At 38.4% G+C, this 16,785-nt stretch overlaps 2 protein-coding genes across 5 annotated transcripts in view; both read left to right on the forward strand.

Annotated features, from left to right (window-relative positions):
* The first annotated feature begins 26 nt into the window (after positions 1-26).
* Positions 27-3,356, forward strand: LOC135798094 (fanconi-associated nuclease 1-like). The gene is given in 5 exon segments (XM_065310806.1): positions 27-1,446; positions 1,511-2,973; positions 3,034-3,103; positions 3,106-3,144; positions 3,204-3,356. Coding segments are annotated over 5 exon segments (3,036 nt in total). The 3' UTR covers positions 3,248-3,356.
* Positions 3,357-3,665: 309 nt separating this feature from the next.
* Sema1a (semaphorin 1a) overlaps positions 3,666-16,785 on the forward strand; it is a 140,896-nt gene continuing 127,776 nt past the window's right edge. For all 4 annotated transcript variants that reach the window (XM_065310808.1, XM_065310809.1, XM_065310810.1 and 1 more), the window contains exons 1-2: positions 3,666-4,056; positions 10,990-11,083. The gene's annotated coding sequence lies outside the window, so the exon portion shown is untranslated. The remainder of the gene's footprint in view (positions 4,057-10,989; positions 11,084-16,785) is intronic.

Here is a 16,785-nt window from a genome sequence, read left to right on the forward strand (position 1 = left end):
TGTTCATATAATAAATATTATTTAGAATGATCGTTAAACAGGAAACGTCAGTTCCGGGAAAAACTGATAGAGTGAAGCTAGTGCAACTGGAAATATCCTCGTTTTTTTCTTCCCAGAAACATGATAATAAAAGTAATGGAATTAATGTGACTCAGAAGGAAATTCCACAAATATTGCCGGGAAAATCATTGTCACAAAAAGGTCGGAAGTGTAAGCCTGCGAAACCTTCTACGTTGAGTAAAAAGCGCGGCACTCGTAAAGCAAGATTCGATGTATTATCTCAATCAACCATATCTGATAAGAAAACTAAAATTAATCAAAAACATGGGATATATCAGTTCAAAACTTGTGCCAGAAATGTGAAAATGGAGGTTGAAAATGCTGATAATAATGATTGTAATACTCAGTCACAATCAAACAAAGTGAATAAGGAAAATCAACAAAACTTAAAAGATTTACTAGAGCAAGATAAATCATTGAGTTATGAGAATGGTCTCCTCACAATTAATCTTGAAGACAGTGATAGTGATGATAATGATCAAGAAAATCAGATTGATGAATCTTCTTCTAAAAGATGCAATGATGGAAGTGCATCACCATCAAAAAAGATTAAGCATGACAGTCAATGCCAGTCAAAAGCAAGGAAATCATTGTTTCATGATGATGATATTAAAACTGAAAATCAATCAACTGATGATATCATTGTAATTGATGATGTGAATGATGGTGATGCTGATAAAGAAACAAATGAAAATTCAGCAGCCATTTTTGATGAGGATACAACTGATTTATATGAGTATGGTGTGCCTGTTCATGAGCTTGAATTATATTCACCATCAATGTATGACACACTACAACTAAACACATCTACTGCAGGGAATGTATCTCAGTCATTGAATATAAGTCAACCATCACAAATTATAAAATCTAAACTATCAGAATCATCTCAGCAAGTTGCCAACCGCACACAAATTGATAAAATTAAAGAAGAGAATGATAGCAATGATGATGGTAATGATACAAGCCTAAATGCCACAATTATTTGTGATCAGTCTGCATCACCACATGCTATGGTTTGTAAAGTGGAAGCTGAAGTGAATTTAAAGGTGTCTACATCCACACAGACATTAGAAACAAGTGTTGATCAAGCAAATAGTTTAAAACCTGAATTGGATCAACTTCCTGTGAGGGATGTCTTCATAAATGCTTGGAGAAATATACAAGATGACGAAACAAAAGTGAATCTTTTAGGTGATAACAGACATGTGTTGGAAAATTTATTTGCACTGAGTCCAGTGCACTTAGATATCTGCGTTCGGCTTTTTATTCGACGCACAAAATGGCAGAGATTGGACAAGATTAAACCATTGCTTAATCTGGAAGAATCAGAGCAGACAATATATGAGATTCTTGACAGTTTAGATAGACTGGATTATATTCATAGAGGTACACTATATTTATTTAATGGGAATAATACGGAATTTAATGTTATACGGTTTTTGTGTTTCAGATTTTGAGACATCCGAAACTTTGGAATCAATTTTAAGTTACCTTACTGTGCCTGCATTGCGAATGTTTGTGAAAGAGAGGCGGATTAAAGCCACCAAGTGTGATAAACATTCGTTAATAACATTGTTAACGAAATTTGTCGCGGAGCAACCGAGTGTGGGATCAAAAACCACCGAGCAGAATCTACGTACTTTGGCTTCGGATACCCTCGGCGAACGCATTCGGCTTGACGACGTCGTACGTAATGCACTTTTTCGTCTTCAGTTACTACATTATTTTGCCATACCCGATATTACATCCAACTATGAATTGCATACGTACCTATCCGACATTGAGTCCGGCCGGGTGGAGCTGCCAGAGTATCAAGTTACCAACGTAAACGCTTTTGAAACAACTGCTGCTTTCGATAGATACGCCACAGCCATAGAATTGTACTGCAACTATTGTTACCAGAAGGAACGACGAGGAAAGACTAGAAAACATGGACTGATGGAAATCGCTGAAAAGGCATTCAGCAACCTTCAGGAACTTTCTCATCTACCTATGGATACTTCGCCGGTTCATCGACGGTTTACTGCTGAATATGTATATTCGAAGATTCTCACCTGGGCTGCAACTGATCTCACCAAAAGTGCCAGTGAAGTTATGAAGTGGTTGTTTCACTTACACCACTGCTGTCGAGGTGTACATCGCGGTGAATGGTACGACCGCCTGGCGATGTTACTTCTGAAAGATGGACATCATGCCCATGCTGAGTCTGTCATCACAGCCGGATTGTCATCCGCGGATGTAGCACTGGTTGATAAGATCTTGCTCTCAGTGCGAGCGGCGACTGCTATCAAGCGTCACAAACTTAGCGCAAATGCGTTCCCGCAACTTGTGCCTGCACCAACTTGTAACGATGTGCTTAAAATTGTCATCGCTGCTAAACCACAGAAGATTGGAAAGTATCAAGGCCGACGGTTGTTGTACGAAGAAGATTCTCAGCTTTTTACGGTGGAAGAGATAGCTTTACGCAGCTATGCTCAGCGTGATTATCCAATGGGAATACACTGTGAAGGTGCGCTTTTGCTTACACTTTTCGTGGCGTTGTTTTGGGATATTATCTACTCGGACGTACCTAATGCACATCCTTTTATAAGTCGGTTGCAATACATTCCTCTGGATTTATTTTCGACGGATTTTTACACTGCAAGAAAGGAGGCGATTGATAAAAGACTGGATGATATTTCATCGAATTGGGAAAATGAGGTATTTGTACAATACTTGTGGGATTTTCACGTGAAGCACTCGGATAAGAAAAGTGTGCATAATGTTCGTCTTTCTGGTGATGTGATGGTTGAAGCTGCTACGTGCATTGGCAGGGTGAAATTGAGGAAAATGTTGGAGAGGTTCGTGAAAGATCCAAGGCAGTATCGAGCTGGTATGCCTGATTTATTTGTTTGGAACATTAAATCAAAACAGGTGATTAAGTCTTTTAATTCATTGTAGCTATGATTTAACTTTTTTTTTTATTAATTACAGTGCTGTTTTGTGGAAGTTAAAAGCGAAAATGATGTTTTATCAATGAAGCAAAAGATGTGGTTGGAATTTTTGCAGGGGCTGGTGTTCCAGTGGAGTTATGTTTAGTTCATTGTAAGTTCAAATTTTTAAATAATTATAAATGTTGGTAATTATTTTCTTTTCTTTTGTAGCAGTCGGCGAAAAGGTGCGAAAATCACGAAAGAAAAAGCTTTAAATTATTTTTACACAAATGAATATCTATTTTTATGACTTATATTATAATGTTTACTATCTTATTATATTTACCTCCTATTTAAAGTTTACAATAAATGCTTTGTTTTGTAGTTATTTCTGGAAACAAAAATGGCCATCATTTTAGGTCTCACTCCTAAACACAGATGGCGTAAGTTAAAATAGACTAAAAACTAAATAAAAAAGGTAATACGAGAAAAATTAATAAATCACTATTTCTAAAATACAAACTAAATTATTGTCTTGTTAGAATATTATTGATATAGATATATTTCAAACTATTTTTGAAAATAAATTTATTATTTATATTAATAATACCTAAAGTAAACGACAGAGGGCGCTAGCTGTATCACTATTGTAATATTCTTGTCGTGCGCGCTGCTGCGGCCATTGCCGAAGACGTTCAGTCGTTAGTTGGTCACGTCGGCGAGTGTACAGGCGCGCCGCGGTCATCGATAAACACACCACACACCGCCGCGACTCCGCGAGTCAGCTCACGGAGGCAAACACCGGAGCGCGGCCTGCACGCATCACCATCGCAATCGTCTTCGGTTCCTGGTGCAACGATACGATTGCACTGCACGGTGAGAATCTTCGTCGGCGGAGAACGGCGCGAACACTGCGCGGCATCGATTTCTCTCCTTCGTGCTGGTGAGCGCGCTCTCGGGGTGCTTTTTCGGGTTCGTGTGGATGTGCAAGTGCAGAGCGAGGACCACGCTCAGAGATGACGAGGAATTGTTCATAATCGCACATTTAAACGCTGGGATTAACAGGAAGTTCCTACTTTCAAAGGTAAGTTCAATTCGTTTTGGTTTCAGAACCGAACGTAAACACAAGTTTTTTTCACATGCTGTTTCTGGTTACAACTGATATCTTCAAGTATTTTATGTTTGTGGCAATGACAAGGTTTTACTTTGTTATCAATAGTTTTTATCGTGTTTTGCACGCAGTATTTGGCAGAAAAACATGCAATTATGTACAATGTAGCAGGAGTGCCGTTGCAAGTTGTTTGTTGTTGGTTGGTTTGTTATTCAATGCGGACGAGCTAGGCTGGTGAGTGCATTAATTGGATATCAAACGTTGGCTATTTGCATTTTGTGCGTTGACACATTTGCATTCACGAATGGCGTATGTACGAGCGCGGAGATGCTCGGTGTGCATTATTAAAAATTCCCTCGTATGCATTTCCGGGCGCGGGCGGACGCGTAAATAAATATGCGGACAGGCGGTCATCGTGGCTATCTCGTATCGTTGTTTTGACAGGGTGTAATTTCGAATACCTACTGCTGTTGCGGTGACACAATATATGTTGATGTTGAAACTTGCCTCTATTTTACTGAGCATTTAATGATAATGATGGAAATGAATTTTTATTAGAGTAAACAAGGAGACTTTATATGGTTTTTAAACAGAAAATAATAATAATATCATTTTTATTCCTAGAAATTAAAGTAAAAGGGTATTTTTAGTTATTTGAGTTTTATTTATTGTAATTAGGTGTTTTATGTAAGTTTTGTGCAAATAAGTGAAATATTAGCATTATTTATTGCTTTAAATTAAAATTGTGAATCTTATTGACAGATTCGGCACATAATAAGTTCTTAGGCCTAGAATGTGTCAATTTCATAAAAAAAATTCGTAATTTTATTAAAAATAATAAGAAATGCTAATAATGCAGTTTATTGCCATCTCTGATTAATATATTCAACTATAACTACAATTAAATCTCCATATATACTTTCATCCCTTATTTTACGCTCTTTAAATCATAATTTTTGATATTCAAATAGTGATTCTCCTATTTTCTTAGGAGACAAATCCAACAAATCAAATATTATCAAACTTACTTCTACCATTTTTGAGTTATAAATGTTGTAACTAACACATCTGGATGTTATATATCGAGATGTATTGTTCGGCAATAGTTTGAGCATGAAATAGCAATATAAAACTCACGTTTCGTCGTTCAGTTACTTTGTTACAATGTACAATGTTACACACGTGTAATTTTAACAACAACGCGCCGGCACTTCTACTCGTAATAATGATATCGATAATATTAACAACCGCAACAACGGCAACGGCGTAACTGCAATGCAGAAAATTGCAGGATGCAGCCGAAGATGTTATCGCACACCAAGTGGAAAGTTGAATGTCGATTTTTTTTTGCGTCGTCTCGCGTCAATAGCCAGTATAATTCATTACTAATATTATAACATATCTATACAGATTGTTTGCAATTTTATACATGAATAAGTGTGCATTGATCGCCAGCTGTTTCATGATCGTATTGATCTTATCCACAAGAAATTGCTTGAATTTAATAATTCCGAATTGCATTGAATTGCGTCGTTTGTGTTCGTGTTGTGTTCGTATTGCCGCGCAGTGCACTTTGACTACTTGGTGCTTACTTGTGCGGTCTAATCAAAAGTTGTAGTGGCGAGATGAACGTCCGATATGAGAATATAATCTGGTTTTACGATTTTCTATAACGTATAACACTATATTGAACTTTTCGCGGTGGTATACGATGCGTTAAGTTGCGTTTCGCTGCATTGGACCAGCCCAACACTCGCGCTTATCCTCTATACCGGAGTCGATCGCAATGGGATTATTAACTTTGATATTAAAATGTGTTTTCGCGATCGTGGTCAGACGTTGCGGCTTTCATGATTCGCTACGCGGTCGACGGTTTATAGCGATAGTTATAGCGTGTCGTAAGTTTGCGAATTTCGACGAGATTACCATTGATTTCATCCGTAGATAGACAAAAATTCAAAATAAATAAATCAAAAATGAAGTGGTTTTGGTTGAATTTTGTTTTTCTGGACAAAATATGAAATATCCAATTCGTTTTTATAGATTTTGGATTTGGACGGATTTTCATGGTTTGTTGAATGCTATTTATTCAACTATACGAGTACAGCTAGTTTTCAGATCATATTTTTGTTGGTAAATACACAAATATCGATTTATATTTTTCAACTCGGTTGTTGTTTCACTTTTTTTATTTTGAATATTTTTATTTTATTTAGAAGAAACTTCTATGTTTGGTTGTGTTATGAAATGTTAGGTTAGGTTGTATTTATGCGTCAGTAAATTGGGTTGCCTACAGTGGAATGGCAGGTAATCTACGTCTAATCGTCGCGAATGATATCGAACGCATACGTGGACCTTGCGTGTGCCCTGTTCCGGAATTAATATGCACGTTTGATGTTAATATAATCGATGGTTTGCAATTATCGGCCTCGCCATTCGATGCCACGCTATCAGGGGGTCGTAATAATTAGAATCGGATGCAGAATTCGTGACGGACACTGCTAATTACAATCGAATAAAATTCACATCAATCTTTAAAGTCTTAGGTTTTTATTTTTGCTTACATTTTTATAAAAAGTAATCTAACAAATTACTATTTTGATTCTTGAACTTATGACGTGCTGAATCCTTCAATAATAATTTAAATTTTAATTTAAAGAAATTATAAATACTAAAAATGTATTTTAGTGCCATCTCGGTTTGAATTACATAATTATAACTATGATTCATTCACTGTACTAACTTTCATCCCTTCTTTTACCCCTATAAATTATATTTTTGGTACAAAAAGTAGTCTATATTCTTTTCCTTAATTAAAAATATCTCTGTAGTAAGTTTTATCAAAATTTGTTCAATAGTTTTTGCGTGAAAGCGTCACAAACAAACATCAATTTTTTTTTATTTGTATTACGTTTCTTTTGTATTCTAAATAATTTTTAGTGTAGTTGGTAATCGACTAATTCGCTAATTGTAAAATAGCGCCAATTGCTTGAACCCAGCGTCGCTTATGACCGGATTGTGTGCAATTACGCGAAGGTGGCGCCTGCGGTGTGTACTTTCCGACAGGTAGGAGTGTAACGCATTGGGGGCAGCAGCGACAGGCGATACAAATCGCCGCTCGAACGTAAATTACCAATTCACGGACAGGGAGGCGGGTGGGCGGGCGGCGAGTCTCCCACCTCCGTGGTAGTGGCTCATGTTTCACCCGCACGATCACCGTCACGAAATGACGTTTCTTGGCGCTTTTTAATGCGGCGTTATTGTGTCGATGGGCGTCGTAACGTACAGCTAATAACTCAATTTCCACGTTTTACTGCTTTATTTCTCCTTGTGAAAATGTGTTTAAACTAAGGGTGGCTATTTTGGCGCTGTACACGCTCCATATATTTGTTTTGGCTAATGTTTGATTTAATTCGCCACATTTATTTTACTCTGTTAGTGGCAGTGGCCGAATTTCTCTCTCTTTCGGTATGAAAAATGAGGTAGCATCTGGCGAGCGCGCGGGGTCGCACGCTGCACGTGATTAAACACGTGTCGCGTATTGAATAACTTGAGGGGGGTTGTGCGCGCACGCACATTACCGCCGCCGACAATGACGAAATTCAAACAAAACCGACGTACACGACCATTGAAAACCATCCGGCATTCAAAAGAGCCACAATGCGGAAGCACTAGAAATAGGCACGGAGCTGGGAGTCGCGAGTGAGTACTATCAATGTCATTGAGACATTTAGTGAGTCAATTTCAACACAAATGTCACTTTAAATGCGCGGTTGACATAATGGTTTATTACGCGGATTGTGGCTGATGCGGAGAATATATTTAGATAAAAATATTGCATTGAATCATACTTGACTATTTACATTCATGATATGTGTGCGAAACGGAACAAACAGCTTGAGACATGATAAATAAACAGTTGATTTAACACTTCACACTTTAATTATAGAAACAATAAGTCATACTGTTAAGTCAAGCATAAACTCAACTAGTTTTATTTTATTTTTATTTTTAAGACAGGAAAATTTAGTTTGGGTTTTTTAAAGTTATGAAATGTTTTTAGGAAACATCTGTTCTTACCTGATGGCAGGTTTTGATCAGACCCTAGTAATCATAATCATATTCAGGTAGCTGTAAACCTACCTTCTTTTACCTTTGCTTGTTTTGTGTTTCGAAGAGGTGCGGCAACGTTTAGCATCTCGTCATTTTTAGTGTTCGGGTATGATTGTCTGTTTGTTTTGTCTGAAGGAGGAAGAACAACTCGAGTACATTTGCGGTAGTTGTGGGCGTTTGAATTGTTTTTTGTCCTTTCTGGGCACGGACACAACGGCATTGTTCATTGTTACGCTGATAGATCGAGCTAGACTCATGAATAAACTTATTCTCGATTTAAATGTGTATTTTTGAGATTTTTATCAATTTGGAGTTGATTTATATGGTCAAAAGAAGGAACTATAACAGAAACAAAAATTTTAAGACTTTTTTTATTTTACTGTAATTTATTAAGTACTAAATGGCTTAACGGGAATGTTGGGGTTACTTTAAACTACTTTAGTCACGGTCGTGTTTAAAGTACCTACCACTTTTTGTGTTTCAAAACCGTGGAAGAAGAAAAATATTTTTGCTATAAAATATGTGTAATCCAGATCAAGGTGTAAGCTAATACTCTCAGTTTGACTGGGGTGCATTCCACACGAACGCATCACAATACAAACTATCCGGCACACAATATTACCGAATAGCGTCTAGTGTTGAGAGCAAACGAAAGTCTGGGCCTAGAGGCCCTAGAGTTCTGGGGCACACAACCAGAAGAATAGAAATAGAAGGTTCTAGGGGTTGAATGACGCCGATACAATGCGTGTGATATCATAACGCACAGCGGCCCACATCCGGACACATCTCTTGTGGGCAATTTCATGTCTTTAATAAAATTATTTATAGTTATGATTAGTAGGTTCCAGTTCATATATGCTGGTTTATAATATAGGCAACCCAAAATGCAATTTAAATCTTGTGACATTTGTTGTCGTATGTGTGTTTCGTGTGCATGTACGCGCGTATTTTTTTTTTGTTCTTGTGGCCGTGTGCCGGCGGCACTGTCGGCTGCGGCGCTATTGATTTTTCCGCTTTCCCAGCACACGCGCTCGCGGTGTTTTCCGTGGAGCAGACGCGCGCGCGCTTCGCCCCGAATTTCAGCCCGCACGTCCGCATTATCATCCCGTAAGTGTCCCAATTTATCCGGGGACATTTCAGAAATCATACAGCATCATCACCTTCTTTAACAGATTAAGAACTTTATTCCATTCATTTCCTGCTCGAGTATAAAATATATATCGGCATCATATTTATTTTAGGAATTTTATATTGTACGCGAACATTCAATGCGCGCACAGGACGAAATTCTTGGTATAGACTGTTATCTGAGTACACGTCATGTTCGTGTCCTCGTCCTCGTTCTAGAACTTGCGCATTCCTGGAATAATCAAACGGGGAAATTTCCACGAAAGTGCAGAATGGAAATGCTGCAAGCTGAAAAGGAAAATATGACTGAACCCGATTCAGATTTCGAGAATATCGTGGATCAACAAATGACTATTCTTAATTTCTTGGAATTAGAATAGGAATTTAATTAAATATTAAGTATTGACTTTGTCGTTGCATTCCTAGAAGATGATTTACCTGTCAAGGTCACTAAATAGTCGAATAATGAATTTATTTTAATTTATTTCCACAATTTTGCTATGAAAAGTAAGGTTAGGTTATATATTAGCGTCAGTAAACTGTGTTGCCTACAATAAAATGAATTTAACTTATATTTCTTAGAATAATCTATGAGGAATTTAATTAAATATTGTTATTAACTTAGCCATAAAATTCCTAGAACATGATTTATCTATCAAAGTCACCAAATTGTTGAATATTTCACTAATTTCAATTTTTTGCTACATTTTTAATGAAATGTTAGGTTAGTAAACTGGGTTGCCTACAATAAAATTCCATGTAATGTATGTCTAAACGTGTATGATATCGAGAATCATTTTACTTTGATTTCTTAGAATAATCCATGAGGAATTTGATTAAATATTATTATTAACTTAGTCATAGAATTCCTAGAAGATGATTTACTTATCAAGGTCACCAAACAATCGAATACTTCACTTATTTTAATTTATTTCTACAATTCTTCTCCAACCCCCTTTAAAAAATGTCTCCACTGCAACTACCCTTAACACACTCACCCCCTACTTGCATAGGAGATGACGCCGCCCGCTTGGGGCACAAACTGCTCGCACATAAAGTAAAGTATCGGCGCATTCCTCGATTATATTATTACATTAAGTGCGTCGTGGTGCTTGCTTACTCTTCACATTTCTTACGCGCTAGTTGTGAACGAGCGCGGGCTTTAACTAAGTGCACGCGGCGAATGAGGGTATGAGGGGTGGAGGTGCACGCTCGCCCGCGCGATATCATCAATTTATTTAATGTCGTTATTGCATTAAGTTCACCGCCATTCGGATAAAACTCGCGACGTTTTTCGAAAATTATGTGCTAGCGGAATAATCGAGTCTCGGGGATGACTCATGCGATTTCGGGCTGTAATGCGGCGCAAGGGCGCGAAATAATCGGGTGTAATAAAATTATAAATTTCCAATGGCGCTAATAGTTCCACAATGAAGCGGCTGATATTTTTTCATGCTTCTTTGCTGCGATCGTACATTTATTTTATGTCTGACAAGCTTATTGTGTTTTATTGCAAGAAGCAGCTGTCAAAAAAGAAACTTGGGAGTTGCGAAAGTACTTTAGGGTTTAGAGTGTTTAGACGTTTTGATTTATTATTGTAGAATGTTTTTGTTTGATGCAGTTATTTTGTTGCACTTGTGTTAATAATGCTTCTTTTGTTTGCAGTGACTTCGACTTCCACTTTTGTTATCACTTATCACGACCTAAGGTTATCGAGTCGATGCACATCCGCGTTGTGAGACATTCGTCGACCTAATTGGTAAGTACGACAAATTTTCTACAAATTATTCCGATGACTTGTGATTTATTTTATGTTTTTTTTGTGGATGTGTGTTTATAAAATTTTATGTTTTCCCAGTTAAAACACAATTTCAGCTAGGCTTTTATTTTCTTTTGTTTCCGCTCGCGTAAAATAGTAATCTCTAAATTTATCGCCTTTATTTTCGCTCGTTTGTGCGTTTCCGCTGAGCATTTCCACATTTGCACATTGATTGCGCAGTTGATTCACTTTGTCGCCAGCGTCGATGTGGAGCTTGTCGAGCGCACCTTTAGCGGTTGGTGGAAAATGCGAGAAAACTCACAAGCGCGCACGTATCGAAGGCGAAACGGCGGCATAAATGTTAGCAGCGCCAGCAGCAGATAGTTATGTCGTTTATGCGGCGCCGGGAAATGCGGGAAAAACATTGAAAACAAAATGCGGAAAACACCTGTTTGCGCTTGCTAGCGTTCAGGTGAATGTTGTTCCACCTATGAAATGTACAAATACAACTACTCAACTTTATAGAGTTGAGTTTTTATTTATTTATTTATTTATTTTATGGTTAATTCGAGTAAATTTACGATATCTATAGAATCAATTAGTTTGAGTCTTCTTTTAAGTGTGGGTTTCGTTTGAATCGAAATTAAAACTTTGCCAAATTGTTTTTTTTTTCTCATCGCGAAGAAATGTGCAAAGTTTGCGGTATGGCAGCGAAAAAGTTTTCCGGAGGTGTTGGTGGGCTTCTTAGGCGTGTTGATCACGTTTTTGACACGTGATGGACGCCAGATGGCATGGCTTCCACCGTTTCCACCCTCGATGAGCTCACACACTGGAAAACTTGGAGTTTTTAGTTGATTTGCGCGCAACTTTTGGAAAATAATTTTATTTAAGTGATATTTAATTGAAAACCTTAAAATTTAAATCAATGCATCTATAGGTGTTGAGATAATATTTACTAGATTATTAAATTTATGATATACCCTGTGTATCATACACGTTTATGCCGTTTATGGCGTTTCACGCCCGGATGAGTACAGCACGGCCGAGTGTCATACTTGGATGCACCTTGTTTCCGCTCTTTCTCTCTCCTTTTCGCCATTCTCTCCCAGGCACACAGTCACAGTCACAGGCACGTCCTTTTTGTTTTCCAGGTTTGTGCACCCGCCGCCGATTGCGAGTTTGTGTTTGCGCTTGTTTGTTAGTTACATGTGTCTTTGGGAGGCTAACAAAATTTGGCAGCGAATGCGATAGACGGAGAGCGTGTCTACAGATAGAAGTGAATGTAGTAATGGAAAGGGTGAATGGCGGTTGTTTATTCTATTTGCGTGCAAGAACGGAAATTCATCTCGCGGAATAAAACCTTCACGCTAGAGAAAACATACGTGGGATGAAATTTTGACGCTTTGTAAAATCCGCTAATTCAATCAATCCATAATAATTTTCACAACGTGAATTATTTTTTAGTTAATCTATGAAATTGATACAATTTACTTCCGGTTTGAAAGCTTGTTGATGTGAAAATCAGGTAAAAAAATAAAACTTAGTCGCAGTCGATTTTCCCCACTCCTGCGCGTCTGTTACAAGTAGCAAGTCGGAAATTCGCAGAGGGTGGAATACATTAAGCAATCGACAGGTATTCCAGGCTTAAAGCCGGAAGGAAAGGTGGAATTTTACGCCATGGCGAAAAAAGCAATTGGCAAGATGATATTCAAAGGGGTGGTTTCGAGGTAAAGGGCAAGGTCGATTTTCCGATCCCAGGATCAAATCGTAAGTCGCCGACAACGTCTGTCGGCGTTTAAGGGAAGTCGAAGGTGGAGGAGGTAGAGGAAGGTGGTTAGGGGAAACCGACTAGGGAAGGCGCAAGTTCAAAGTACGCGCGATCGTGCGTTAAAATAATCTAATCATTTGGTGGTTGCAAGAGGGTCGCCAACCATCAGGTACTATTTCCTCTGTCAATATCAATATTACGCAGCACCAAGTTTTTATATCATGCATATGAAAAAAAGAGAACTTGATACATATCAAATATTTACCGCTGGAATTTGATATTTTGCATATCAAAATTCTACAACATTCATGCAGAAATTTAAACTCGGATGGATCGTGTTCAACCAAGTGTCTCGACGGTTCTAAATCATCGCTGGTTGTTCTAAATGTGTGACGGGATCCTTCCGAAAGGGATGCTGTGGATGCTGGGATGCACATTCACGTGCCTAATTAAATTCATATTTCCACGGCGCCCATCGCTGGAAAAGCTTTTGTTCATGCATCAAAGGAGTTCGAGAGTGATCGCCATCGATTGACGCGCAGTGGACATGCGGTGACATGGCGTAACCCTCCCTTGTTGTAAATCTGATAAATACCGCCCGAGGGTGACTGACCTCTCTAGGACCTAAGTTTATATTTGAATACTTGCACTCCCCAGGAACGTCTTTATTTGATATGTAGATCTATAGTGACATTGACTTTGACCTTCACGAGGAAATCTTGTACACTTAAGGCACTGAAAAATGATATCCTGTTTGGTTTGTCTTGTTTTAACATGTTTTCTTTGTAGTAACGTTTGTGAGAGAAAAATGAATGAATGAAGAATGGTCAGACGTAGAAATGAATCATGGGCGGAAAACAAAAATGCAATTGAATCCGTTGTCTGCTGCGATTTTGCAACGCATAGCACACACACACAAACACATAGAAAACGTAAGATTCCCTCTTCAAAGATTAATGATGTCTCATTTCCTGATGGTAACTTTTCTGCTTGGGTCCACTTTTTGACTCCTAGTAGTCCTGCGTGCGTTCGTGCTTTTTGCTTCGGTTTCCAATTTTCTGAATTCGCCAGACTTTCGTATGCTGTGCTCCTGGATATTTATTGCTTCGCACTGTTTTTAGGACTTCTGATAAATTTAATTTTTTCTCGGCTGTTTCGTGTGAAATGGAATGTTTATGAAGACTAGACAAGTGGAATACTTCAACAACGTCTGGTTGTGTTGATGTTCAGGTTCAATCTTTGAAGCAATTTGTTAATTTTATTGTGTTGCTTTCGGGATGCAAGAAAAACAAGTCTGGAAACTTTTTCTTCTATATTGATATACAATCCATGGGTTGTGGCGGTTGATTTTAATGAAAATATTATAAAACTTTATAATAATATAATTTTTTGATGTTTGGGCAACGTGGTTTTCGGCTGTTTGCCAGCGGAATAATACGCGGTGAATTAATTTAACCTCAACCGCGTTTATTGACATGTTTGCGGTGTGAAATGAATCGGATAAACCCACTCGACCTTTTTCCTCATCAAACGCATCACGCATAAACCTTCGCACTTCCCGCATCCCTCGTCTGTCTGTCATCGGAATTCATTGAGATGAGTGCAAGTTGACTACAAGTACTTGCTATACAGAGTGTTTACACAATCAAATTTTTTTTTTTATTGTTTTTCTTACATTTTTGTGTTTCTACCAATAAGAAACCCTTTGTATTTATTTTTTGTGTGTTTGTGTGCGTATGACATTAAGCCAGAGTATCAAGTGGCGGTCGAGCGCGTGTGCCGCGTGGTCGCTCGTGTTTCTCGGTGCAATTGAGCGCGTTTTATTATGTGTCGTTTTATGTCCTTCACAGTTAACTTATTCCCTCATTCCGGCGCGCGCGCGCGTCCCTTTGTTCCCCATACCGTCGCTCGCGCTTCTTTTGTCTAACGCGGGACACATGGCGACCGCTGCGGTCGGGGATGTCGTGTGGTCGGGCAGGCAGGAACGAGGAAAAAGTTTATTTCGCCTCTCGCATCTCTCCTCGGATAGAGGGTAGGATGGCCGAGAAACTAGTGTGTAATTACATGCCACATAAAGGAGAGTGAATTGAGTCAATACAATTTAATCCGCTGAAAAAAGTTTTTGAAGTTTTTTTTTTGTTTTGTGTTGTTTTGTGTCTAGAAATATATAGATAATCATGATTTATGTATGGAAATACGTAAATCATCCAACATTTCACATATTAGTCTTTTTGGGGGTGTATGGGATGAGGGTGTGGTGTCATTCCCTTTTCTATCATTTCGATCTTTCCGCGATTCTATGATTCCCACGTTTGGAGATATCTACTAGTGTGCATAATACAACCCTCGGCGGGGTGGATCTCTGGATCGGTGGTGGTGGGTGGAAAGTTTCCGTTTCGATGCGATCCTCGTTTGCATTAGTCATTCATAACGCGTTTCTCGCTTTCGGTCGCGAATGCATAAAAGAGGCGCCCGCGACTCCACACGCACGCATCAACCCCCTTGCCAGCCGGTCGGGGGGAGGGTTGTCTCCTTGGGCCCGCATCGAAAAATAATAAGAAAAGGCAAATGGCGGCGAGGGAAAACTATCGGCGAAATGTGAAGTTGGCAAAAAATGAAACTAGCAAGTACGGAGAAAGTTTTAAGGGAAAAAATTTGAAAATGAACAAAAAATAGGTGTGAATGGGCGGTGCAAAAAGTTGATATGATGTGTGAATACGAAATCAGATCGGGGAGGATGTGAAAAATGCACAAACACTGTTTTTACTTGTCTGAGAATATTCTCTTAATATTAAAGTTTAATTTTTATTATATTTATGATGATGGATGTTTAAACATCATGAATTGTTTATTTTTTATTTTTATTTTTACACAATTAATTACTTTCCATCTTAACTTCATAACCCAAGTCTATTTCTTTTTTTTTTGTCTGTTAACATTAGCACACTAACCGCAGTAATTTTTCTACTTTTCCACGCATGAAAACGCTGCGCGTCGCGCCAACAAAAGCGAACGAAACAAACAACTCGAATGCGCTACAAACAAACGCAATTCTGCTAAGTACCCCCGGAGTAAGGGAGACATCCTCATTCTTCAAATCAGCGCTGAAAATGAAAAATCGCAAACATCACCAGGCACTAGGCACAAAAACAACAAAACGTAGCACCGAGATTATCTCGGTCACTGCGCACAAGTCGATGGTTTTATCGCTTCAATAACAAAACATAAACAATACTTGAAATAAAATTTGTTGTTTGTTGGATGTTGTTTTTGTTTTAACAAAAAATATATTCGGTGTTATAATGTAGATATGCGGTCGGTTTGACGGTTGATCGTTGGAACAGTAATGTTAGCCGCTGCTTTTTGGGGATGGTGGTGGTTTTGGTGCTGCGCGCTGTGTGCTCACAAATCACACACAATTTCCAAGCGAAACGAGACGCGCGGAGTGCGGAAATATAAAAAATGATGTTGCTCGTTGCCAGCGACAGAATGACGAATTAAAGCGAGCGGTCGCGACGTGCCATCATTTCCCCGAATTTCGACCTCCCTTTCCACCCCCGCACGATAGCACCCCGTATCAGATCATTAAATTCATACAATTCGGCCGAAAAAATGTTATCTGACATTTACAAACATTTTCGTGCGTTGTAAACATGCGCGATTTTATAATACTAAAATTATTATTTCACTGATTTATTATGCGTTCGAGAGTTCGTACGCTAAACCCGTTCATGCGGCGCAAAGTATTAAAAACTGGAGCGAAAAGTTTTCTGCGCAAATACGCCCGAGACACGAGGCACAAAAATTAATTACTTAATTGGGCAATTAATTAAAACTTAATGCTGATGTTTTTCAACACTAGGTATTAACTTTTGAGCAGAAAAAGTTTTCGAATTAATTTTTGAGTTTTTTGGGATTTAAATGTTAATAATCG

This window comes from Atheta coriaria, unplaced genomic scaffold, assembly GCF_025399875.1.
Source record: "Atheta coriaria isolate IRGN ID8LTWV9N9 unplaced genomic scaffold, Caltech_Dcor_3.1 hic_scaffold_9_pilon, whole genome shotgun sequence".
Lineage (NCBI taxonomy): Eukaryota > Metazoa > Arthropoda > Insecta > Coleoptera > Staphylinidae > Dalotia > Dalotia coriaria.